The 26,555-nt window shown below is 49.4% G+C and overlaps 3 protein-coding genes across 4 annotated transcripts in view; 1 reads left to right on the top strand and 2 right to left on the bottom strand.

The window, feature by feature from the left end:
* Positions 1 to 28: 28 nt before the first annotated feature.
* Positions 29 to 15,965, bottom strand: LOC136018286 (transmembrane prolyl 4-hydroxylase-like). Its single transcript, XM_065687381.1, has 9 exons — positions 15,679 to 15,965; positions 15,524 to 15,605; positions 7,074 to 7,264; positions 6,433 to 6,529; positions 4,889 to 5,051; positions 3,075 to 3,260; positions 2,130 to 2,220; positions 1,566 to 1,689; positions 29 to 337 (listed from the first exon to the last, which is right to left on the bottom strand). The coding sequence occupies exons 1-9, from the start codon at positions 15,928 to 15,930 to the stop codon at positions 117 to 119; spliced, it is 1,407 nt and encodes a 468-aa protein (XP_065543453.1). The 5' UTR covers positions 15,931 to 15,965; the 3' UTR covers positions 29 to 116.
* On the top strand, positions 9,267 to 13,575 carry LOC136018287 (secreted frizzled-related protein 5-like). The gene is made up of 4 exons (XM_065687382.1): positions 9,267 to 9,613; positions 10,015 to 10,187; positions 11,119 to 11,205; positions 11,684 to 13,575. The coding sequence occupies exons 1-4, from the start codon at positions 9,288 to 9,290 to the stop codon at positions 12,016 to 12,018; spliced, it is 921 nt and encodes a 306-aa protein (XP_065543454.1). The 5' UTR covers positions 9,267 to 9,287; the 3' UTR covers positions 12,019 to 13,575.
* Positions 15,966 to 18,653: 2,688 nt separating the features above from the next.
* Positions 18,654 to 26,555, bottom strand: part of ARIH2 (ariadne RBR E3 ubiquitin protein ligase 2) — a 31,662-nt gene continuing 23,760 nt past the window's right edge. For both annotated transcript variants that reach the window (XM_065687864.1, XM_065687866.1), the window contains 8 exons: positions 25,953 to 26,070; positions 25,131 to 25,181; positions 25,007 to 25,028; positions 23,326 to 23,477; positions 22,116 to 22,259; positions 21,710 to 21,778; positions 20,463 to 20,546; positions 18,654 to 20,012 (listed from right to left, as the gene is read on the bottom strand). In XM_065687864.1, the coding sequence (XP_065543936.1) occupies positions 19,941 to 20,012; positions 20,463 to 20,546; positions 21,710 to 21,778; positions 22,116 to 22,259; positions 23,326 to 23,477; positions 25,007 to 25,028; positions 25,131 to 25,181; positions 25,953 to 26,070 (712 nt within the window). In that variant the 3' untranslated portion in view covers positions 18,654 to 19,940. The remainder of the gene's footprint in view (positions 20,013 to 20,462; positions 20,547 to 21,709; positions 21,779 to 22,115; positions 22,260 to 23,325; positions 23,478 to 25,006; positions 25,029 to 25,130; positions 25,182 to 25,952; positions 26,071 to 26,555) is intronic.

Here is a 26,555-nt window from a genome sequence, read left to right as displayed (position 1 = left end):
CCGCCCCGAGAGCACGCGGAGGCGAGGCCCCGTCTCTCCACGCTTTATTGGCGCGCCACGCGCCATCGCCGCCTCCGGCCGAGCGCGGGAAAAGGCCACGTGCGCGCCGCCGAGCTCTAGAGCTCCAGGTGCATGCCGCCGTACGCCTTATCCACCGTCCACTCGGCCGGGGCTCCCGCGGCTCCCGCCGCCGCGTATCGCTCCATCTCCTGCTGGAACTGCTGCTGGCGCCGCCGGTTGGGGTCCACGTTGATCCAGTTGTTGGCGATCCACTTGGTGCCCTGCGTGACCAGGCAGCCCCCGTGCAGGGCGAAGTCGTCCAGCTCTCCGACCCAGCCTGGGGAGCAAAGCCATGTTAGGAGGGAGTGAGGAGTGCTGCTCTCCCACCCACGGTGCTGGCTTGGGTTTTGGCTCGGTTTTTGGCTCAGGTGCGTCTTACAGGAGTTGGCTCCCCCTGGCACCCCTCTATCTTAGTGCTACCCCACCCTAGCACCTACAAGGAGTGCACCAGGGCAGGCTCCCCAGGTGCAAAATGCTCCTTGCTGCCTTGTCTCCACCCAGCACAAGAGGCTCTCGCATTCTGCATCCCAGCCACTGTTTTTCTCAACTCTTTCCAAAAGGGAATGGCATGGAAGAGACAGGTGCTGCTCTTAGAAGGCCTGTAGAAGTCAGGCTCATGGACACGTTACGGACTGCATTCTAGCAGTTCTAAATGATTCTGTCTTTACAGAGGTCTCATGTTATTTTCTGTAGCAGACTTGCATCAGCAGCTGGCTTCCATTTCGAAACAATCTGCTCTTAATAACACAACAGGGCGCTTCTTGCAGGACAGTGATGATGATGATTATTGTCATGCAGCAGTCCGAACACTGGTCTTGTGACCTCCTCTGTGGATTTTCTAGCGATGGAAACATGGGCTGCTCCCAGGAGACCTCCTTCCACCACTGTTCAAAATCTGCCATCGGAATTTTCTGGAGTCAGTCTCCAGCAGCCTGGGAGGTTTGTGTCAATCCCCCAGCCTGGTTGTCAGGGAAAACCATGCTGTGCTTTGGGAGAAAAACAGCCCCGAGGACACATCACCCGGCTGCGGCTGAGCTATAAAGCAGAAGCTGGCCCCAAGCACGGCAGAGCTGTGCATGGTGCAGATCGTGCCTCCCTGTGCTGCAGAGCTGATGGCTGTGCCTTTGTCTACCTCCCCTCTGGGCAACACCACATCAGTGAAACATTCTGAATTGCAGACCAAGTTCCAGCAGGAGTTTGAGCTCGCACAGTGGGACAGCAGGCAGCTGGCCATGGCTACTGCAGCCAAGGTCTTTGTTTGCTAGCTGCTAGTCCTGTCCCTTAAAAGCATCAGGAGCCACTGACCTACTGCCTGTAAACAAAGGCCTTTCAGAGTCAGGAAGCTCCTACTCAGCTGGTGACAAGTAGACTCTATAGTTCTCACTAGCAGGCAGCTACCACCCCTTGGCTCCCTTCTGAGCTCCCAGCCACCGCAAGAAGATGATGGCCATCACCTCTTGCAGCTCTATCCCTCCCATGAGCCAAGTCTTGAAACCAGCTCATACCTTCTCCATCGGACAGGTAGTTGTACCAGAAGACAGCAGTGCCTTGCTGAGGTTTCACTCGCAAATTGCCCTTGTTGCAGTTTTTTCGTGTATCTCGCAGGTCCACGTCGTTCTGAATCAAAGACTGGCAAGAAACCACAGGGAAGGTGATGCAAACAGGGCAGGAACGAAGTGCACGCACTGGGCTGCCAGTGCTCACCCTGCCCTCTGCCTGACTGCCCCGCAGGGACAGCTCAGGGCTTTCACAACCCACCCACAGCAGCCAGTTTCAGGCCCCTGGAGGTCCATAACCTGTTTCTGAGTAGCCGCCCAGTCTTAACGCATTGCCTGACAGGAGCACAACATACCTGCCAAGACTTAGTCTGAGGAAACCTGTCCAAACAGAAGCAAGCAGGACCCATTATGGCAGCAAGGCCACCAGACCAGCACTTGCACCTCCCTGTGCTCATATGAGCGTTAAATGTGTTCCAGCCTCACACACCAGACCCCTTCTGCAACCGCAGAAAATAAAAGACACTCAAAAACTGTCTCCCCAGGGGTAATGTGTAAGTGAGATTCATTTACCATCTCTTCGTACGTCCTGTTGTCAGCTATAGGAAAGACTGTTTCGCCTCCCCCAGTCACGTTGTTCAGGTAGAACAGGACTGTCACATACCTGAAAGACAGAGTGGCCGTCAGGGGACACAACTGGAACAAGAGGCAATGCACAGGGGCTGTCTATACCCTGTCCCTCCACTGTACATACAGTGGTTCCTCCAAGACATCATGAGATATGGGATTTCTTAGAATCCCAAACTGGTTTGTGTTGGAAGGGACCTTAAAGCTCATCCAGTTCCAACCCCCTGCCACGCACACGGACACCTTCCACTAGAGCAGGTTGTTCCAAGCCCCGTCCAACCTGGCCTTGAACACAGCCAGGGATGGGGCAGCCACAGCTTCTCTGGGCACCCTGTGCCGGTGCCTCAGCACCCGCACAGGGAAGAGCTTCTGCCTAAGAGCTCATCTCAATGTCCCCTCGGGCAGGTTAAAGCTATCCCCCCTTGGCCTGTCCCTACAGGCCCTTGTCCAAAGCCCCTCTCCAGGTTTCTTGTAGGCCCCTTTAGGCACTGGAGCTGCTCCAAGGTGTCCCCGGAGCCTTCTCTTCTCCAGGCTGAACAAGCCCAACTCTCAGACTGTCAAGCTCTCAGCTTTGATGATTTGCATCATCAGCTTTTCTCCAAGAACAAGAAAAGGACAACAAAGAAGATCCTCACTCACTCGCAGCAGTGAGGGTGTGTTTCTGGTCTCCGATGGGGAGATGGCCCAGCAGCTCTGCAGAACCACTCTGCTCTCCTTGCGTGGACCCACAGGATTTACCCACCAACCCTTTTAAACCCCTTCAAGCCAGTGATCTCCAGAGCTGGTTTACGAGGCCACCAGCCAAGCACTGACCGCTACACGAGGTGAGGCCAAACATCTCTCTCCACCTCTCCTCTAACATGTTCCAGATTGTTCCAAGACAGACTGTACCGGCAGGAGGTCTCAAAGGGAGCGCTTTCATTGGCGACCAGCTTCGTGTGACTGCAGGCAGTCTCGGGGAAGACGGGGCCACTGTCCATATGGGCATGGTAGTGCCCTCCTTGGTCATAGCGCACAACCTGGAGGGGCTCACTGTGCTCCACGATCTCGGGGGGCAAGCGCGTCAGGCGCATTACCCTGGGGAAGAGAAGAGCAGAGCAGGTGAGGGAAAAGCACCAATGCCCGGTCAGCCACTACTACCAAGCAGCAAATGAATCTAGAGAAAGAGAACCCCCTTCCCGACAGACCAGAGAGATGGATGGGATGCAGCAAGCATACCAAGAGGCAGACTAGGTCCTTAGAGATCTGTTTGACTATTAGCATCAGCTCAGCAAGTCATCATTAAGGTTACTTCAAAACCAAACAAAACCGAAGGGTGCGTCTCCAGCAGGACTGCTCTGAGGAAGACTTTGCTTGCTCAGCAAGATCCCTTGTGTGTGTGTGTCCCTGGAGCCTTCGCGTGCCATCTCATCACTTCTCTGGACTCCTGCTCACCACCTACAGATCTTGGGACAGTTAGCAAAGCACAGGGCCCCTGCTGAGAGTGAAGGAGAGACTAGCTCTAGGAATATTCTTGTCACCTAACTCACCTTTCCCTGTTGCCTTTTCAGCAGCCTCCCTCCCAGGGCAGAGGGGCACTGGAAGTGACCAAGGAGACTGGAGCCCTGCTGCTCTGGGATTTTTTCCGCTGCTACATCTGAGATCATCCCCAAGGCAAGCAGGTACGTCTCGAGACCTGCCAAAGAACACTCAGAGCTCTGAGAATCTGGACCGGTGAAGCCCTCAGGGCACGTGCAAGGGGAATGTGGCACCCAGGCAGGATGGCAAAGCCCCTCTGAGCACTGCACAGTCCCGAGGGAGGATTAACAGCCTCCTTCAGTGCTATGTCTTCACATCCTCATGTAACAGCAGCCAAATGAAGAGCATAAAAGCAGTGTGCTGATGCCTGTGTGCGCTGGCTAGCTGGCACAGAGAAGGTGGCAACCACAGTCTGCTCTAATCAAGGCAATATGTGACCCTATTCTCCTGCTGGAATGTCCTGAAGAAAAGGAGTAGCCCACAGCTGTTTTCAAGCCTCAGGACAGATTTTACCCACCCATGTTCTGGGCGAGGACCAGCACCACAAGAACAAGAGAGTCTCCAGCCAATTATCTGAAACTCACCACAACTAAATGACTTGGCCTGTGTGCCGGGTTTCAATGCTTCCCAGTACCAAATCTGAGATGAAGGGAAGGGTAAGAGGTTCTCCTCTCTGCCATGAGCTGCCCTGCGATACGTGTGCTCAGAGGATTAAACTAACTTGGCTTCCTTGAGGTGAAGTTGTGCTTGTTAAAAAATTGGCTCTAAACAGCTAAGCCACATTTCAGTGAAATGTGTGAGTAACTAAAGCAGATGACAGCAACTACTGGCACCCAGACAGCATTGGAAACGGGCAGTTTCTCCCAGTAAGCTCATTTACTAATTAGAATGAATTACTTCATATAATGCCAAGTCTTCCTGGTTTTATAGGGCTGTTCCCAAAAGTGAATGGAGATGCTGCAAGGGTTGATTTTTTTTTTTCCTTCTGCATGGGACAGTAAAAAACTTTGTTCTAATGAAAACCTCCTCTCCACATTTTGGAGCTGTGTTCATTGCTCTTTATACTCCAAAGACTTTTCACACAATTAGGAAGTGTGAATATTAGCAAGCCTGCTGCTGCTTTTCCCAGCACATGTGGTCCTTGTGCCTACACAAACCCAAGCACACCTCGGCTACCTGGTCCTTACCTTTGCCGTATGGATCTCATCACCTGGTGAGCCCCCTCGCCCTGGTACAGCCACGTGTGCTGGCTGTTGCGCACCAAGTCACTCATCTTCACTTTCTGGCTTCCCATGTACTTGTGGAAATCGTGGATATTCAACTGTTTGAACTCCTCCAAACTCAGCACACCTATGGGAAGAGAGGAAAAGCTGGTGACAGTCCCTCAGGTAATAAATAGTTCCTGGTGTTCTGTATTCAGAGAAGCCACCAGCTGAGGGCACTGCAGAAACTGCCTTCCTCAAACCAACCCCATCCACACAGGGGATCAGGTCACAGAGACCAGAGGATGCAGCACACTGCGCTGGGCCGCCCAGCAGCCAGCACACATCATGGGCTGCGAGCAAAGCTCACCCAGACAGCGAACCCAGTGCTGCTGTGGTGCCAGCTCATCTCCCTTGGACAACAGCACTCAGCCACCAGGGTCAGCCTGGGACAGGTCCTTGGATGCCAGTGGTCATAACCAAATTATCCACCATTATTATTTCTAGTGTCTCCCTGTCCCCACATTCCCCCTGCTCCACACGGTCTTCCATGACGCAGTGCCACATCCAGGTTGTGACCTGGTCTCTTGGTGTCACATACCGATCTAACAACAGAAGGAAGAAGCACTCCGGAAGTAAGGTCGTGCCAAGAGCAAGTTAACAGGACCTTTCATTTGTTAATGTCTGGAATGGTGGAAAAGCCACGGAGGACTCAGACATGCGCTCCTACCCCTGCCAAGAGTGCCACCGGTACCCTCCGGATATTTAGGCATTCACATGGGTACTGCTTCAACTCCAAAGCAGCTCCTCCTGAGCAGCTCTCAGTGCCAGGTCACTGGAAGACAGTGTGCAGAGCCTGTGTGTTCACTTAATTTGATTAGGAAATGGAGAGTTGCTTAATTGAGGCCACACTAATTAGAGCAGCAGAAGTTAGAATACACATCCGGACCAGCGGGAGCCCTTGGGAGACCAGGGGCAGGAAGAGCAGAAGTGTCCTCACAGAATACAAGAGTTTGCAGTGGCAGAGATGGGGGTCAGCTGCAAAGGCTGACCAACAAGACCATCTCCACTTACTGAGGCCTGCCAGGGATGTGGGGCTCCCAGCTTGCTGCAGAAGTCTCCATGAAAACAGGGTGGAAGTGGAAGGCACCTTAACACCTGCAGCCCACGTAACAAGAGCTACATAGGCAGAAACAGAGCACAGGAGCACACACTGAAGGTCTTATTATAGCAGGGCATGAACCAAGGCAGGTCTGAGAGGTGAGAGGGAGCACAGAGCTGTGTTCTGGTCCTACTTCTGCAAGATACAAGCCCAGGAGGTAGAACTAGTCTGCAGCTAGACTGGTGATGAAGACGTTTACACTGGTTTTACTTTTCTGCCAAGTCTCTAAAGCAGTGTTATTTTCCTTTGAAGAACACAGGTAGAGAAATGGGCCTGGGCAGGAACATTGCTCCTGCTTTGCCCCACATGGCTGTGCAAGGTGTCAACTGTGCTGAGGGTGAAGGCATTCCCGTGGAGCTGTTCTTACCATTCCCATCAGGATCAGCCTTGACAGCAGTGTACATCTCCCGGATGTTTTCAGGGGTCATCCACCTGCCGTTCCCAAGCCGGGTGTGGGTCAACACCTGAAATTCATAGATGGATCAACACCAGGCACTGGTTTCTTGTACTACCAAACCCTACAGATTGCCCTGCTTGAGGCCTGGTGGGCTCTGCTCTGCAGCCAGGCGTCAGCACGTCTCTGCAGAAAGACAACTACAGTGAGAACCATCTGGCAGCCACACACAGCATGGGGCTGATGCGTGCTGCTATTTCCAGTTTAGGTCGTGGCAAATGACTGCTGGGACATTGTTAACCAGTCCTGAAGTTCCTTCTCTTGCAGGGAAAGTAAAACCCACAGCACCAGGCATGTTTTACCCAGCATATTCAAAACACATCTGCCAAGGACCACCGCTGCCTCCCAACAGCAGCACAACTGCTGTACACCTCCCTAGGAACTTCCACGCTGAAGGCCAGCACAAGTCTTGAGACACAGAATTAAGCAAGTACTGACTGGAATATACTGGGGTCTGGCCCTACCCAAGCGCACGGGTAATGAAGAGACCATCTGAGTAGGAGACCTCTGAGAAGGTGCCCAACAACCATCCCCGGGTCTGTCCCACACTCTACCTCTTTGAGCTGCAGCTGCCCATCCTGGTTGTGGTCCAGCAGATTGAAAATGTCCATCTGGCTGATTTCTATCATTTCCATGGCTTCCTCATAGTCATCTGTTGGTAGGATCTGGCTCTTCTGCAGCCCCTTCAGCTGGGCCAGATGGATGATAAGCTTGCACTCCTCCTCTGTCAGGAAGTCAGGAATTTCTGCAGCAGAAGCGTGAGCAGCAACAGACACTGAGGAACTGTTATAGTGAGACCCCAAACCAACGGCAGGGCACTCAGAAAAAGGAGGAAAAAAAGGTGGTGAGGCATTTCGGAACTGACCAAGTTTGGGACATTCAAACACATCTGAGCACACACCATACACCCGCGCTGCTGGGGGTGGGTATTTTTACAGCAGCAGTTCATAAATGTTTGGATGCAGAGGTCAAGCCCTTAAACTCTCGCAGATACCACAATGGACAAAGGAGTGAACAAACACCTGCGTATCACCAGGTATTATCACTTCAAAGGTGACATGTGGATCACAGTCTGGGAACTGCTGCTCTACAGGAAGAGAGGCGAGAAAAGCTTTGTGGTGGGCAGTGGTGACTGCAGGGTTTCAGGCTTCCGTGGTCTCACGTGGAGAGGACAGCGCTGTGACCCTGGCACAGTGAAACCCAAAGAGCAAGGAGAAGACTTTCAAGCTTACTCCCACTCATTCCCTTGCTTCCCCACTAAAAAGGGTTTTTAAATGCACTATTAAAGGGGAGGGCACTGCACATGGTGGATGCCACATTCTATACTGAGGTACTACCTGGGTGTCATTAGCTTTTCTTTGCAGCACAAAACCAGCAGTAATCAGGCAACAGTAGGAGCCCAAGCAGATTTAAATGCAGATAAAGAAATGACTAAGAAATTTCTCACTGCATAGTGCACGGGACACCTGCAAAGTGCTGGCAAGGTCCTGTTCCACAGCAGTTATGCTGTGAGGTTAAGAAGATCCTTCTGGCTGGTGTCTGCCACTCCCAGGTCAATCTTGTTACCAGCTACTGAGGCTTTTGAAGGGGGAAATCAAAAACATCAAAGCAGGACAGGTTTAAGTGCTCCTAAGCCAAAGGTCCTGGCTCTACAAATTGCAGCTCCCTACAGCTCCTGCAGGTATGTGCCATGGACACATTACATCTCAACTACAGCAACCCTCAAAGCGTGGAAAACAATAATTGGTTATTTCCATGACCTGAAAGCAACCCTATCAGCTCAAACTGTCAATGAGCAGTTTGCTTCTTCCTAAGTACAGACCAGAACTAGCCCTGTGGAAAACGAGCTGTTCCTGGGAAGCCCCAGTAACACAATGCAGCTGCCTGTATCCGTGACACCCTCTGAGGAAACAGTTTCCACTACTGGCAATGCATCCCAAAAGATGCTTCAGAGCCAGAGCTTCCACTGACCGCTTTGAACCCCATAGCACACCACCAGAATGAACTGTGATGGCAAGCAATGCTCCCAGTATTTCCAGTTCCGCAAACTGGGCTATAATAATGATAGCTTCTGGAATCTTAATTATGTGCTGGAAGAAGGACAGTCCCTCTCTCCAGAAGGATTTCTGAATGAAGGAACAACTCTCTTAACCGGAAACTGTGCTCTGTCACACAGGCTGCAGGGTGAGGGGGTCCAGGAGGGTGTTGCCAATCCCATCTGCAAACAACCTGGCTCCAGAGCTGCAAATTAGTTCCTCTCTACCCTCAGCTCTCCCAAACAGTTAACTTCTGGCTGTGAGACCATCCTATCTCCCTGCCCGCTCAACAATAGATCCTGCTAAACAAATGCCTCTTAATTGACTTTGACTTTGAGCTTTTACAAAAAAAGAAAGAGAGGAAAACATTGGGCCTTATGAAATAATGACTAATCCTGGAGCTAGAGAAAGGGGAAGGGTTGGAGCACTGGTGTCAAACAGAGATTCAATCTTGGCTGAAAGAGCCCCAAGACACATGGGCCAAATCATTCATCCCTCCCCAAGTGCCCTCATTTCCACACCTGCTGATCTAAGCCAAACCCCTGCTAAAATCCAAACAATCAGGGCCGCTGGCAAATGAAAACTGGAGCATTGTCTTCCCCATGAGGGCTCTGAAAGGGCCGCACTTAATGAGGATAGATTGACAGAGAGGTGGCTCCTAGGCTATAAAAGGCATCCCACAGTCAGAGGCAGCTCAGTCCAGGGTGTGCTGCCTGTCTTCCTGCTCCAAGCATGGTCACAGCCCACCACAGGCACCCCTTGAGGCTGGGTGGCCCATGGCTGCTGGGCATCCTGGTGTACTTGCTGCTCTGGGGGTCTCCAGGGGCCTGGGCGAGCTACCTGAGGAGATCCTCCAGCTGCACACCCATCCCGCCCCGCATGGCCTTGTGCTACAACATCGGCTACTCCGAGATGAGGATTCCCAACCTGCTGGAGCACGAGACCATGCCAGAAGTGATCCAGCAGTCCTCCAGCTGGCTGCCCTTGCTGGCCAGAGAGTGCCACCCGGACGCTAGGATCTTCCTCTGCTCCCTCTTTGCACCAATCTGTTTGGACAGGTAAGACGTTTTTACAAGTTATTCCTGCTGTCTTAAGTAACACTCCCTGAAGACCACAACTGCATTTGCCTTTCGAGAGAACCCATGTCCAGTGCAACCGGTGCTGTCCCCAAGAAGCTGTGTGTCCCTCTTGGCAAGGGGCAACTGGACTTCCCAGGAGGGACCATCCCTCTGAAAGTGAAACATGAGCATTCCATCTCTCAGGAGCAGGAATATTATGTTCCCTGCTGTGGGCTTTTCTGCTCTCCCACCCCAGGCACTGTTGCCATCTCCCCCAGCCACCCCTCTCACACACCGCAGTAGCTGCTGGTACCCACCAGCACAGCCCTGGGTAGCAGCAAACCCCTCAGCCTGCTGCCAGGAGGAGCCCGGAGGTGCTGCAATCCCTCTCCCCTCCCCAGGCTCATCTACCCCTGCCGCAGCCTGTGTGAAGCCGTCAAGAGAAGCTGCGCGCCCGTCATGGCTTGTTACGGGTACCCCTGGCCCGAAATCCTCAACTGCAACAAGTTCCCTGCTGATCACGAGCTGTGCATTGCAGCAGTGTCCACGGATGAAAACTCCAACAGTAGGAGAAGTAAGTTTGGTTCTTTTCTCCTATGTTTTCCCATAGGCAACACTGAAAGCTCAGCGGATCAGCCTGTGCCTTGTTTATATTCCCAGAATTTCTGGGTTTAAGCTGTGTTTAAAGAAGTTATAAATTCCAGTTCTGTTCTCTGTGGGAGCGCCACTGTGTCTGGAAAATTAGTGTAACATTGACAGCAGCTTGCTCCCCTCTCTGCTGTATTCATTAGCTCCCTGGGTGCCATCAGACCACGCAGGGTTTGGGGCAAGGCGAAGGAATTGCTGTCAAAAGCCTAACGCCCAGGAACAGCATGAGAGCTCATGGCATGCAGGCTCCAGGCAGTGAGATATGCTTCCAGCAGGGCTCTGGAGCTTCAGCCCTCATCTTTCAGCTGTGTCCAGGGTTTAAAAACATGCAAAAAAGGAGAACTGTTTTGTAAGCCTTGTCTTTAGACATTAGGAAACACCACTAAGGGGCATGAGCCTCTGCAGACATGTCACACCAGAAAAAAAGAATCTCTAAGACTGAAAGACTGAATTAAACACCCACATACTGGTGAATACTGGGGTAGATTCAAGAGCAGCTAAGGGGAGGACAGACGCCTCATTTCAGCATCACTGGATGTAGTCTGGCCATACCAGTGGTTTTACTGTTTCACCCACACTAGGAGATCTTCACCAAGCATTTTCACTGCCGCTTTAACATGCGGCAACACACACAACCCTAAACAAAGCACAATAAGCAGCATCTGCCCCAGCCACAGAAGGGAGAACTCGACATTTCCCACCCTGGCAATCTGAGATGTCCCTGCACGGACTGGGTAGCTCAGGAGGAAGCATCACTCAGGAACAGCAAGCCACCACTTGCAGATATCAAAAGTATCATTATGCCTTTTCTAATGATGCTTGACAAGGGTGTTCTAACTAGATTTCTGTTGCAGCAGTACCCCGAGCCAGCTGCAAGGACTGTGAGCTTGAGGAAGCCAGCACTGCCAGGGAGATCCTGGAAAACCTCTGTGCCAATGATTTTGGTGAGTACAACCCCCCCCTCCCCATCCTCTCAGTTGCTGCTGTTCCCTCTAGCAGCCACGTACTGGCATGAACAGAAAATGGCTGCAGCTTTTACAGCAGATGCCAGGGATTTTAGGTATTAAGCATTCCCCAGGGAAATGGTGAAGTCACCAACTCTGGAAGTATTTAGAAGATGTATAGATTTGGCACTGACGGATATGGTTTAATGGTGGACTTGGCAGTGCAGAGTTAACAGTTTGACTCAATGATCTTAAAGGTCTTTTCCCACCTAAATGATTCTGTGATTCTAAAAATGGTGTTCAGTACTGGAAACTAACCTCAAATGAGAACTTTTGTAAGCTCACTGCAATCACAAGGGATGGATATGTCACCACATTATAGGAACAGCATGAAAGCCTTGCGCTGCTGTGTGATTAAGTAGTTAAGAGCTATATGGAAAGTAAATAGAACTAACAGCTCTTTTTCCAACCCCTATAGCAGTGAAAATACGAATCCTGAGGAAGAACGCCACCACTACCATCTCAGACTTCGACCTGGACACCTCCAGGGTGGAGGTCCTGAAACATGGTCCCCTCCTCAGAACTGAAGTCCCCGGCAGGCTCCAGCAGTGGCTGGACATAGATGCGACCTGCGTCCACAACATCATGAGAGGCACACACACAGGGGTCTTCGTTGTAAGCGGTGAAGTGCAGAGTGACAAAGTGGTGGTGAACAAGGCCTACGCCTGGCAGAAGAAGAACAGGAACCTGCACCAGGCAGTGCGGAGGTGGAAACATCACCGCTGCCCTGACCAGGCTGGCCGGAAGGTCTGAAAGGTCTGAATTCCAACAATAAGAAACTGCTCCCTTCCCTATGGCTAGAAAACTCCTTTCCCTGGAAGTTGGTGTTTCGGAGATGTACAGTCAGTATTTTTAGGTGAGTCAAAGCAGTCATAGTCCACAGAGAGGGCCTCATTACATATCTACAAATCCCTGTTCTACTGAGACAGAGCTTGAGGGTGCAGGTTTAACATACTCCTCACACAAGGCTCTGCAGATCCAGGACTTGCAGTGGATGGCTTTGTATAGGATCCAAGGTCACAACAAAACCAAACCGAACTCTGCAGGCGACAGACCTCTGGTGCCAGTTCCTCCTAGTTCTTGTCATCGAAGTCGATAGCCATTTCAGCTTCATTATTTGAACCTGAGCCACTGATGCTGTCCAAGTGCCTGCTTGCTTTCTGTTCAGAGAGATTAGACAAAAGTCCCCCTGACTGCTAAGTGATGCTGTTTGTGTAATGGAAAAAATACTTTACTCTTGAACAGTCTGAGATAAATTAAGGGGGAGACAACCCACCCCTGCAACGTCTGGCCCCTTAAAGAATTAATATTAAACTCAAGCTGTCTCTTCAGCTTGCTGCATGAGAATTGATGAGCATCTTCAGAGGTAAAAGAAACAGCTGTTCTCAGGCAGGAAAGGCAGACAGCAAAGATAGCTGAGGGCTTCTGCATAACAGGGAAAACCACTTTTTAATACCAGAAATTCAGTTTGGATCCCCAGTAATTGGGTTATCAAGATATCACAAGAGCCTTGAGAAAGAGCAGAGCAGGAATGAGACATTAGGCATTGAAACCTCTGCTTTTGTGGGCAACAGCAGCTTTGCTTGGGACTTTGTGTGAGCCCTAACCCCAGCACAACAGCAGCTACTCACAGTTGTGATAAGGGAAGGGGAAAGAAACATTACACAGCTGTCTGGCCTTCCTTCTGCATGCAAAACAAAAAAGGTTGAAAAAGTCAATCTCACCAAGTTCTCCGCAGCTCGCTCTCACCCAGGTAAGCAGGGACTAATTCTCTGCTGTAGCTCTACAATCCAGACCAGAGAGCAGAAAACAGCAAATCCCCAAATGAAGAAATGAGGCAGATTTCTACGGCCTAACAGAAATTAGGTGGAAAGTTTTCCACACTGGATTAAACTGGGGACTGAAATAAAGGGGAAAACAGCTTTTCTGTGTGGTTCACGCCGCCTGCGGTCTTGGCTGTGGGCAGCCACCCGGTTTGATGGAGACACATTGCCTCCCCGTGCTCGTAAAGCACACCAACAACCCGTGATGTGATCTCTTCAGCTTCATTGTGGGCTGAGATGAGCCCTCAGACACTCACACTGAAATTCAGCTGTGCTTGACATTTGTGCAGCAATTACTTCTATTCCCTGAGGATCTGAATTAAAACACAGCCAGATTTCCTAGGTTTTACTCCTCCCTGCTACCTTGTCTTGCAAACTGCCATCCAATCCACAGAATCCACTGTCAAGTGATCCTGGCAATGGCAGCATCTTCTGAACGATGTTTGGAAAACACACCAGAACATATAAAAGCTCTGAAGGTTGAAAACGCTTTGTCTGATATTTGTTTTCTATTAATAGGATTATTTGATCACTAATGTTTCCTAACTAAAAAGTGCACAGATGGTCTGACTTACGAGCTTTAGAAATGATGTCTTGTAGCCAGAGGCAGGGGAAAAAGTAGGGCAGGGACTTTTTCATAGCTCCATGAAATACACTTGGGTTCAATGCAGATGACTTACATTTAAAAGAGAAACCACAAGTTCCCCTGTGGTACCAGTGCCATACTCCAAAGCACAGAGCTCACATTAAGTCATTAATGAGCTGTCCATTGCTTTAGTCCCACTACAGCTCGAAGCAAAGATCACAGACCAGCCACTTATTTCCTTAAATAGGCTCTCACATATCACAACACTTTGTGTTAAGTAAAATCTCAGGAAATTTAAGAGTCCTTGTTTGCTAGTGACTTCTGGGTTTAACACAATTGAGTTAAATACACACTTCCACTAATTTAAACAACAGAGATACAATAAATCAGGGGTATTCTTAAACCAGATTATTTAGATTGGTTCTGTTTGCATAGATAGAGAAGCCTCTGGAAGTCTTTTAAAGACAGAGCTGGCTCCTGGCAGGTTTATCTGGGAAATAAGAGCTGTCTTGCTTGAAGTTTCTAAATAGGGGCCTTCTTATCAGAGGATGAAGGAGAAGAGACTCCGTGGGTTAATGTCTGCCAGACACCATCCTCAGGGAGCGAAGCTTCCCTTGGAACCAATGGTGGTGCCAGAATGACAAGTTAAAAGTTGTGGCATTACTGCTGCCAGGACCAGCCTGCCTCTGTGCAGCTTCAGCACCATCCTCACAGGCCAGGATCAACTTTCGTACTTAACTGGTACCTGTAGGGCAGAGAAGGTGGAAACAGGAGTTTTCCCAAGGGAAGACCAGAAGCTGTGGTTCTGGTGATGGCACCGGGTTTGTGATCGCTGCGGGGTGTCAGCTCTGGTCCGGTGTGTCAGACAGAAACCCACTCTGAAATTTGCAAGCCACAAGCACCACATATGTGGAGATGCCAAAAGAACTCTGTATATTTCTTCCAGATACTTCTTGCATTGAGTTTAATAAGAGCTCTACCTGATCTATGGCCAGGCTTCCAGTGTTTATATTCCATTTGCAATTGGAAAAACCCCTCTTTGTGTATTATTGAGAAAACATCTAAAAGACTCCCAATGCTGGTTTTCAGACAACGGGTTTTCTCTGATGTTGCAGTAGTAGGAATTTTGTAATCATCTGTCCCCCAAAAATCGATTTGTATATGTGTCCAGAACACAAGAGTTCAATTAATGAGACTTTACCAGTCATCACAGAAAGGTAAAGAAGGTTTTAAAACATCTGGAAGGAGGATGTTGTGTGGCTGCTTATCAGAGCAGCCAGAAATCAACATAAATCTGGAACAAGATGTAAAATGGTGGCAGACATTAAACCTGTCAATTCCCCTGTCAGTCATTTTCTCAGCACTGAAGCACCAACACTAAATTGCTTTATCACCATTCATTACCCAAACTTTGGGCATCTCTTGCACCTTCCTAATACTGAGCAGCTTCTTCAAGGTCCTCTTCCGCGATCTGCTGCCTGTTCACGGAATTTTAAAGGGAATCTGGAAAACCTGGAAAGGTTTATCCTCCAAATCCTTCTAGGTGGACCACCCAGAAAAGTCACCCCTGCCAATACCGTATCAAATGCCTTGAACAGAATCACACTCGTTATAAGGCAGCGCCGAGGAGAAGCGAATACGGCAGAAGTCGTTTCCCCCGGGTAAGGCAGCGGGAGGGGGTGAGGCAGGACCCCCCCATACTCGGAACCCCCACCCCTGCGGCAGGCACCGCTCCCGCAGCCCCGACACCGGGTGACGGCCGCGCCGGCACCGCAGGGGAAGGGGGAGAGGAGCCGATCCGCCTGCTCCCGGCGTGCCCGGTGCCCGCCGCTGCGGGGCCGGTACTCACCGAAGAGCAGCGGCTTGAGGCTGAGGGTGCGCACGGCGTGGACCCTGCCCGGCACCAGCTCCACCCGCTGCGTGTGGCCCACCTGCGGGGGGAGAGCAGCGGTGAGCGGCGGCCGCAGCCCCGGCCCCAGCATCGCCCCCCGGGCGCGGCCTTGCCTTGATGCCCTCGAGACGCGGGAGAGAGCGGGCGGGCGGCGGCGGCGGCGGCGGCGGGGCAGCGGCGGGCGGCCCGCCGGGCTCTCCGGCGCTGAGGTGCACGAAGAGCAGCAGCCCCAGCACGTTGAGCACGTAGAGGTGGGCGAACACCATGAGGACGAGGAAGTACGGCCGCGAGCACACGGGCCTCGGGCGGCCGCCGGGCGGGCCGGGCAGCGGCGGACCCTCCGACCGCGAGGCCGCCGCCGCCATCGCGTCCCCCCCGGCCCGCCAGGCCTCGCAGCGTCACCACGGCAACCGGCCGGCGTGCTGCGTCACCGCGCCGCGGGGGCGTGGCGACGGCGGCACAGAGCCCCCCAGCGCATCCCGTCGCAGCGCATCCCCTGCAGAGCCCGGGCGCGTCCGGAGGTAGGAACCACCACTTATTCCGAATAAACCACGGGCACACCGCCGGCCAAACGGCCCCCGGGTTGCCTCCCTGCCCCTGGCCCTCTCCGGAGCCTGCAAAGGAAAGCAGGGGGCAGCAGCACCCCGCTGGGGTCACCCCCGGCCCGGAGCGAGGGCAGGCACGCCCGGAACAAGTGCCGCATTTAAAAATAAAGTTCTATTTTATTATTTCCCCCCCCCGCTTGCTTAAAAAGTCATAAAACTTGAGAGTGCAAGAGTATCGTACAGAAACCTCCTGCGGCCCCAGCCCCGCACAGGCAGGAACAGCAGGCGTGCAGTTTGTGGTATCCATAGAAAACATTTTGTTACAGTCTGGGAAGCTTGAGGACTATTAGAGATGAGGCAGCCAGTGTAGTAACATGAGCAAAGCTGAAATAAAGAGAATGGGATGCAAGGATGGAGGTGGCAGACCGGTGTGGGGACTGGAAATGGGTGGGAAGACTAAAACAGCAAACGTTCCACAGTTGTAGCAGTGATGCATCAAAGGGAATCTCACACCTTGGAATTAAGGGCTCCTGAGACGCCTTCTACTCATCTACATTCATAGAATCTTGGAGTGGTTTGGGTCAGAAGGGACCTTAAAGCCCATCCAGCTCCAAACCCCTGCCACAGGCAGTGGCACCTTCCACTAGACCAGGTTGCATACTTCACCATCCTCACAGTGAAGAATTTATCCCTAGTATCCAATCTAAATCTACACTCTTTCAGGTTAAAGCCATTTCCCCCATGTCCTGTCACTACATGCTGTTGTAAATCTCATGTAACCTCACTGACTCAAGAAGAGTTGTGGTCCTAGTAGAGGAGAAAAACGTGGCCTCATCTTTTGGCACTGAGAATTCCAGTCTCCTCCCTGTCACCTGCCTCGCTGGCAGTGTAAGTCACTCCACACAAAGAGCCATCCCATGCTCTGCAGTTTTCATCCCGGAGCCTATGACTTTCTGTATGACACCACGACAGCAGTCAGTCACCCTGCCCAGGCTGCAGGTCCCAGGCTGTTGCCTTCCAGAGTACATAAACAGGATCTGTGCATGCAAAGCAGTACTTTAAGCAGTACTTTAAGCACCTTCAGAATGGGCGTTTTGATTTCTTTTCGAATAAATGGAACTGGTTTCAGGAAATTAGAAGAATTAGGGGGCACACAGTGCAATATTTATTACTGCTCCTTAGCAAAGCATTGTGGCAGCCTGTTCAGAAAGTCTGGCCACAGCTGTATGGTTGGGCTTGTCTACAAACAAGGATTCATAGCAAAGCATTTTGTGGGAGCACGGGAGAGGGAGGAAGGGCAGCAGGCGGGGAGGGAGAGAGACAAAAACCCATTCTTATCTAGCTCAAAGCTTGACATAACAGCAGGGAGAGTTCTTTGGGATTAGGGAACTCAACATACTTGTTCTGCAAAATTTGGTGTTATGATAGTTACATTTAGACACAAACAACAGAAGCTTTTATCCTAAGCAGTACTTTGCACATTACAGTTTTAAAGAACAGTTTAAACATTGATTCCAGGCACTGCAAACTGCTGGGTCTTGGCAAGCCTTACCCCATGCTGTCCCTTCCCCTGAGTGCAGTGTGCCCAGACTTTGACAGTCATTTGGGAAAAGGAGGGGAACAGAGAGTTTGACCTTTAGAATATACAGGGCACAAAGAGGCTGCTGCTGGGAGCAGAGAATGGAATGATGTTAGGAGGCAGTGGCTGGGGTAATGACAGAATACAAAGAGCCATGGTTATGGAGCACTCTTCCACAGCAAGCAGCACTGCCCCCAGAAACCACAGACTCCCTCCCGGTCCCTACCCCGCTCCCTGGCTCCAGCTCTGCAACCACACTCTACCTTCAGCTGCCTCTGTTGTAACTCCCACTCCACTGCCAACAGCTCCTCGACAGTGAATTCCTCCATTCCCTGAGGATACATCCCACATCAAGGAAGGCAGGGAGGAAGGAAAGGGCCTCTCAGTTTGAAATGTTCTGCTGTGTACTAAAAGCACAGCCACAGCATTAGCTCCTACAACAGCTACTCCTCTTGTAACTGCTTGTTGAAATGCATCTGTCCAATTACAACTGCTGCAAATCACAGAATCCCAGGATGGTTTGTGTTGGAAGGGACTTTAAAGCTTATCCAGTTTCAACCCCTGCCATGGGCAGGGACACCTTCCACTAGAGCAGCTTGCTCATGTCACAGGTATATGAAAAAAGCTCCAACAGTTCGCTTATTCTGACATGCAGTAATTTAGCGCTTCCACCCCCCTTCAGTTTAATCTTTATCAAGTGATATTGTATAAGAGCGGTACAGGGATGCATCAAAAGCAACACTTCCACATACAGCATGGAAGACAACCCCACAAGTTCCCCACAGAGGTGAAGATTTCCTCAGATCAGACTCCAGCTCCACCTTACTGGCTGCAAACAGCATGTTCCTGGAGCAAGAGACATACATGCCTGTGAAATCTTAGCATGAGGCCTGCTTCCTGCAGCAAACAGGCAAGGCTCAGCATTCAAGTAACCTTTCCCATGTTAACCCCTATTAAGATGAACTAGGTTTTCATATTTTTATTTTAGTGTATATTTTACATTAGAAAAAAGAATGTTAATAAAAAAGCTCCACATGCTCCTAACAACCAATTTTTCTGATAAGTCCCCACCAGTATCAATACTAATATACAAATAAATTAATTTTGCTAATTTTTCTGCCTTGCTTGGTGCAGGCTCTGCACAAGCAGTGCACCTGTATTCAAGTGTCCATCCACATTGCCAACATGTGCCAGGGAGTGTGTTGTACATAATCCTTCCTCCTCATAACGTAGCAGTGTTTAGTCTCATCTTCATGAACGGGATCAGATTTTCTGAGCCATGTTACCCAGCAGGCACAAATAATCTTTACCAGGCTGCAAGGCACTGTTATAACATGGATTGTTTCACTCCTCAAAAGCCCCAAGCCTTGATTAACAACTGTATGCTACTATTCCCTCATCACTCACTTTGGCAATACAACATCCTCCCCACAAAAACAAGTAAAGCAAAAAATCTATATGGAAGACCTAAAAATTCATCAAATGCAGAATCTGACCTGACTCTAGGCATATCCCCCAGTGTAGGTCTCTCCCCTACAATTCCTCTGTTTGCTTTTGTTGGTGTAACAAGATTTTGCGCGTTTGTTTGACAAGAAAAGAGACGTCACATGTCATCATCCTAAATCATGGCCACTGCTGGTACTGTTGGGTCAGACACAGCAGCAGCCACTCTTAACACCAGCCACTCTCCTTGTGCAATGCCAATGCTGTAATGCCCTGGTTAAAGGAGCATCGGGGAATAGCTGAGATTTTGTAACCTCCTTCAGTGCCTAGGAGGATTTTTGGGTCAGAGGAAGGGAGAGGGGGGGGAAAAGCCCATTAGATGTACAAGCAGATTAAGGAAAAACACTCCACTGCCAATTTACTTTTAAAAAGGGTTGTGTGTTATTCTAAGGTTTGTCTGTATAATTGTACAACCGTTGAAAATTACATAAATTGTAATGATCTAATACTATTAACAGCCATTCAGAGAAAAACTCCCTCCCCTTCAGAAACCATCAAGGGCAGGAGGGAAATGTCCCAGGAAATACGCCAATCTGACCTCTGGCCTCTAGCCTGGCAGAAACAGAAAAAGAAAGATAAAAGAACAAACTGGACTAAGATGTGGTGTTTGCATGTGTCTGACTTGCAAGGGGAGGGGTGGCTTTGTCCTTGGCCGTGTTATCCCAGAGGCAGTGCCTGCTTATCCTGGTGAAGCTGCCATCACTTCACTCGTTGCTCTCACCCCTGCACTTTGTCACTTCCTCTTGACTTATGTGTCATGGAAGTCTTTCAGCAGGGTCCTCCGTCTCTGCTCTGCTATGTGCATCTGATTCTCTAAGTCCTGGTAAAACAGAAGGTAGAAACTGTCAGCACGAGTTCCCCAGAGAAGAAGAGCTCATTTTCTTTAGGGAGAGACTAAGCTCCAGCCTGAGAAGCACCAACCTTCATGCACCACATGCACTCGGGATCACAAGACTGCAGATCCTTTTCCTTTTGACAAGGGCTCCCTCTGCAGTTACCTGGCTCCTACTCTGTTTAGAAAGCTACACACTTGAGGAATCTGCTCTTCACCAGAGGGCTACATGCAGTTTCCTCCAGAGCTTTGTTGGTCCTGTTTTGGTCTGCAGGAGATTTGCTGCAGCCCTCTCCCGTTAGGCAGTGAGCACTTCTACATCTGCTGGCTAAAGGTGTGTTTCTGGATGCAGTTTCTCAGAATCCTCACTTAAATGCCTTAGCAGTGTGAAGGCCAAACAAAATCTGACCAACAGGCTCAAGCAAGCAGAATACTCACCCCTCTGTCATAGCTGTCTGCTCGCTCCACCTTCCATGAGAGATTTTCAATTTCAGCTTCCAGCTGGGCCTGCTGGTATTCAAACTGCAGAAGGAAAAATCGGAGACAGCAACAAGAAACTAGTTTAGTGGAGCAGTTTCATACCACACACTACACTTGAGAGCAGACAAATGTGTTCTGCTGACAGTTGTGCTGGCAAAACAGGTTTGTGCCTCCTCCTTATCCACCTTCAGATACACAGCATCACTCCTCTCAGCAGTTTCTTGTGTAAGCATTCCCCAACCTGCACCATTGAAAACTAATCCAGTCAGCCCAAAACTATCACAAGTGACAAATAACTCCTCACTCAGCTCATTTTGCCACAAACAGGTCACAAAACGCTCTTGTGAGCAGCTCTACAGGTAGAGCAGAGGGATATTAGGCAGAAGTTCTTCCCTGAGAAGGCAGTGAGGCGCTGGCACAGGGTGCCCAGAGAAGCTGTGGCTGCCCCATGCCTGGCAGTGCTCAAGGCCAGACTGAACGGGGCTTGGAGCAACCTGCTATAGTGGAAGCTGTCCCTGCCCGTGGCAGGGGGTTGGAACTGGATGAGCTTTAAGGTCCCTTCCAACACAAACCACTCTGTGTTTCTGTGTGACTGTTAACCACTGCTGGAAGCAGTAACTTGTTGCACTGGCACAGTCAGATCCAGCAGAGAACATCTGTCCACAGCCTCAGAGAATACACATGATGTTGTCGGGAGAGATTGGATAACAGGTTTTACCGGACAACTGAGTCAAAGAAACCACCTCTTCAGTGATTCCAGGGTTATTTTTGGACTTGTCCAGCCTGTGGTATGCACCAAGCCAGCAAGGAACTTACAGGAGGAATTAAAAGCAAAGCTACACCCTGATCCAAGGCTGGAAAAGCTATTCTCCAGCAGCTCGTCATATGAAATATGGCCCACAGCACTGTGATAAGTCTTACCAAGGAACAAATGCACACTTCCAGCCTCAAAACATTCTGGATAAATTGCTTGTTAGCGGAAGTGCAGTGAAGTGCCCTGGGAAAATAATGTAATGTATCAGAGGACTGAGCTGCTGGTAACTCAAAGTGAAGAGGAAAGGTGCAAAACCACCTATTATTTGTCCTGTCCTTACCTCAAACTCAGCACTTTTATGTCAGACACTGCCAAGCTCTGGGATGCAGCCCAGCATGCTGCCAGCTACAGCACAAAAAGTTATCAGCACAGAAAGAGCAAAACTTCTTACCAGTTTCTTTCTGGGACCAGACTCCATGTAGTAGGCATACGGGTATGTGTACTGCAGGGTGTAACGACACTGTTGGGGAGAGGGAGGAAAAGAGAGAAAAGAAGGACAAGAGTCTCAGACGTGGAACTGTCACATTTGTGTGACCACTATAGGCTAAGAAGCGACCTTCTGACATGGACAACTGGGCACTTCATGGTGGAATTTCCTATATTTTCCTTAGAAGAACTTGTGCAGTTAAAGTATAACTTCACAGAGGTGACTTCCAAATGATTTTTGGCCAATGATTCGTGTCCTAGACCAGAGGTACTGCCCCACATACCCACAAGGTCTAAATTCCCTTCTTCAGTGCTGTGAATTTAGCACTCCGGTGTGTATTCTCTGTGACAACCAAGTCACCACTACTTACCTTTGCAAGTAGTTTTGCAGCATTTTGTAGGTATTGCCAGTCTATCCATGTTCCCAAGTTGTTCATAACTCTTTCTTGAATTTTCTCCTGGATTCGTTGGTACGTCTGTGCCTCCAGCTGTAGGCTTTTGTTGTGATTCTCCCACTGCAAGGGGTGAGGGATGGGAGACAGGGAAAGACAAAAATGGCATGAGACCAGAGTACTGCTGCTGTAAAAGCACAAGCTCTAGCAAGCAGAAATTGAACTGTGGCAGAAGTCCAGCAAGGCAAGACATGCTGTGGGAAAGAACAGCCAGGCAGCACCTCCAGCAGCAAGTGATGGAGGCTGTGTACAACAGACTGACAGCAGCAAAGAGCAGGGAGCAAACCCAGCTCCTCAGAGTGGGAATGCCCTCTGGTCACACAATGACCTTGTGTCTAACAAGATGAATAGTAATGGTGATTCCCCTACTTAAAGGATTTCTACAGAAAGGTCAAGAGTTTAACATTTAACACAGGCTTAGTGAACTCCAACATCCGTGTGCACATTGTAAACATGGCCATTTCCCAAAACCTATTGGTCTGGACAGCCAAGAATGAACACGTGTTTTACCACAGGATTTGCCTCATGGTGTGAAGAATAAACTCATTTTAAGGGGGAAACTGAAACGCAGCAGCATTTAAACTCTACCACATTCTCTTCTAGAGATACTGCTCTAGAATTGCACTGTATGGCCAGGTGCATCGAGCCTGCTGTGTGGACAGAGATGCTCTGATTGCAGCTTTTAACAATGTGATTAATGTGAAGCAAACTTTGCTGCAGCCACTGGAGCTTTGACCATGGCAGAGCTGGTTTAGTCTTTGTCTCTATAAAGACAGACTGCAACAAAATGAAGTTCCCTGGATCCTGGAAGGAAATGATTGGAGCAGTATCTATCTACTGCAGCAGCACTCAGCCTGCAGGAAAATGGTACAGTGGCACACAGGTAATACTTATTTTCTCTAGCACAAGGAAATACAGGACCAAATGTGATTTGCTTTGGTTACAACATTACTGGTTTAGATGGGACTCACAGGGCAGGATTTTGAGTGACAAAACAAACAGGGCCTGAATATTCTGCACAGATTCTCTTTGGGCAGTTTTGTGCACGGAGATTGCTGGCAATGACCTTTGCACCAGGCAGGGAGCATTAAAAGGCTACAGCAGCTCTGGCCAAGGAGATGTCTCCTACCCTCTCAAAATAGAACAAGTACTTCTTAAGGGCCTCCCTGGCCTGTGCTTGCTGACTCTGGTTTACAATATCAGGATTCTCTTTGTACCGACTGCATTCGTAGTACTCGCTGCCGTGAGTCTTCCAGTCTCCCAGACACATCCAGCAGAAGTCTGCAGAAAACAGTGAAAAACCCACTGTGATACACAGGAAAAAACACCTCCAAGAAAGAAAAGCTTCAGGAGACACAGCCCATCTGTTCTCAGATATTTCTGCTAAGCCAAGAGACATATACATTTTGTACCATCTTGCATAAAGCAACACAACAGTGAGCCACAAATACCAGCCTGTCTTGGAGATTTTCATTGTACAGCCTCCTGAGCAACTATGGAAAGTAAATCCTGAAGTGCTGCATCCTGTACACCAGGACCAATAGGCAGAACTGTACCTGCACTCTGCACAGGCTGTCTGTCAGTCTAGATTAAAGAAGAGGCAGGCTGCAATCTTATTTGTGAGTTGCATCCTCCCCACCACAGGCATACTGCCCCATGTGAACCTCTGGCTGAATAAAACATGATCAAATCCAAAAGTGAACTAACTCATACAAAAGAAACTCTGCCCTCAGTTCTCTCAAGAGGGGAACTACCCAAGTTAACTTTAGAGATCAGTGGTTTATGACACTTCAAGTTAGGAGCTGCTGAACTGGGAAGAAAGTAGAGGAAAGAGAGCAATAGCAACACCTGTGTGACAGTTTCCTGCTTTAAGACTGAGGCTGTGATTGTTTTACTGGGAAGAAAAAAGAAGGAGATTAAGTTGCTACAACAGGAATCACTTCTGTGTTACTCATAATTGTATGTCCAGAGATCACCAGCCTTCCCAACTACTCATCCCTGTGGTACCTCGGCATTTGCCTGCTCACCCTTGTCACAGAGCTTCATCAAAGCACATCCAGTGCTGCTGAGCACCCCAGAGCAAAGGAAATGAGAGAGGACAGCAATCTTTAATCATCTTCCAAAGAAGGTATTACAGTATTTCCTAATGGCACACTTCACTGAGAGGGCTGAATACCAAGTATCTCGCTCCAAGGCAACAGGAATTAATTCTGCCATAAAAACGTAAGTGCAAGAACGGGCTGTTGTTTTGTAGGACCACACAATTGGTCAAAGATGCTCAGGCTGCTAATTGCACAGTGGTGGACTGAGAAGTCCAGCAGCTGACATTACACAGAACAATTCATAGCTCCTGCAGTTTCAACTGGGTTGAAGCTCATTATTTCCATCACTAAGCAGAAGGGCTTAAGCTGATCTGAGTAAATGGTTCAGTTCTGCCAGTATTTTCAGCAGATGACAATTACATGGAAAGCATTTAATATGCTCCTCTGAGATGGATTCCACTGGTAATACTATGTCAGAGATGGAGACTTTGATAGAATGGACATGTCAGGGAGAAGGAGCCAAACCAGCACTGAATCAGAACACAGCTGAGACCACAGCCAGTGGGAAAGATATACAAAATAAAGGCATCACACTCCAGTCTGTAACTAAAATCCTGTTCACCTCTGACTTGGGGGAAAAATATTTCAGTCAGTGTTCACAACTTGTCTCCATATCGCCAAAAAAAAAAAAACAAAAAAAAAAAACAACAGAGAAAAGAACATCACCACTAACAAGCCCTGCAGAGAAAACTTCCAAATCCAACTTACCATGCTTGCACTTGGAGCATTGCTGAAAAAAGAAGAGACAGGAGGCACTGGTTAGTGAAAAGTGTGCGGGGATAAATATATGCTTAGAAGAAGGAAGGTCTGATGTGTTCAGGGAATTGCTCACCATGTGATTGCAGCCTCCATTCTTTTCAATACAGATATTGCACTTGGGACACTGCAGAAACAGAAGCATTTGTTAGATACAACTCTGCCTCTAGCAGCCTTTTGCAGAATTGCAACACTTGTGTGATTATTCCCCTCCTGCTTTTCTTTTTATATATATGCATAGGCATATATGACAAAATTAACATACATACATCCTGTCTCCCACCCATTCCTGACAGCTCCATTTTAAAGGAGCTAACACAACTGAAGCTTGTGGCCCATTAGCACTGTCATGTTTGTCACTGGCTATGGTAGAACAAGTGCCAGCTAAGAACTGTTTTGAAGTCAGGCCCCAAAAGACATGAGAAGTTCCAAGCCACAGACAGCTAATGTAGAGGATATAGGTAGTGTATCTATAACTTTAAAAAACAATTCTACAGGCAGAGTGCAGAGTATGTAACACTACTTCTTTTTCTTTGGTCTAAATCTACTAGAAACACTCCAGTTTCTCATTCACAGACTTCATCTACCCCATTTTGCTGTCCTTACCAAATCAAGACTCTATCTCCCCCACCTTCCAGTTCACAGTACTCCAGAGTTCAGGTTTAAACATCACTAGTGCCTTATTTGGCACTGACTCTGCACTTACTACATTCTCTCCTTCCTACATTTAAATACATCTTCACCAATCATTTCAAAGTTGTATCACAGGCCCTAGGGAGCTGCGAGGATCTACAGTCAGTGAAAAAGCAGCATACAATGCTATGTATGCGCAGAACTGTATCTTGCTTCCCAGGCAGGACTCAAGGACAAGAGAAAACATGCAGGTGCTTGCCCTTACATCTTTAGTGTGAGCACTGATGTAGTTGGCTGTTTCGGAGTCATCTGCACACTTGGTGAGCCATTTCCGAATGGTAGCACAGTCTGTGGGTGCGTGGTACATCTGCCGACACTTAAAGCTGAACAGGGGAAAAAAAAGATATTGATTTCCAAGGAATGCCTCAGGAATTGAGGTTTTCCTGATGACCAAAATCTGGGAGGCCAAGTGAGGATAAGGGAGGCAAATGCACTTGCGTATTACTGGAGTGCAAAGACCAAGGCTGAACTCCACTAAGCCCCCACCCTCTTGTGCAGAAGCCGTACTCAGGGTGAGAGTGAACTGAGGCGTTCTCTGACACATCCCTCCCTGGACCCCACCTATGTCTGCTCTAACATGACTGCAGAGGCCCAGAGCATACCAGTGACCTTACAAGTAGCCTGACTCCAGTGGTAGATATCAGACACCTGCACTAGCATGACCTGACTAGTCCCAGGTGAGTAAGGGCCATTTATGTGGAGATACCAGTAAGCTGGGTCTTTAAACCAGGATGTACTGTGCTCCACATTCTCAACAGCAGTGATTCTGGAGTCCCAGGAGCAGAAGACATTTCAGCAGCCCACAAGC

This window comes from Lathamus discolor, chromosome 7, assembly GCF_037157495.1.
Source record: "Lathamus discolor isolate bLatDis1 chromosome 7, bLatDis1.hap1, whole genome shotgun sequence".
NCBI lineage: Eukaryota > Metazoa > Chordata > Aves > Psittaciformes > Psittacidae > Lathamus > Lathamus discolor.
This window is presented reverse-complemented; position numbering and strand designations above follow the sequence as displayed.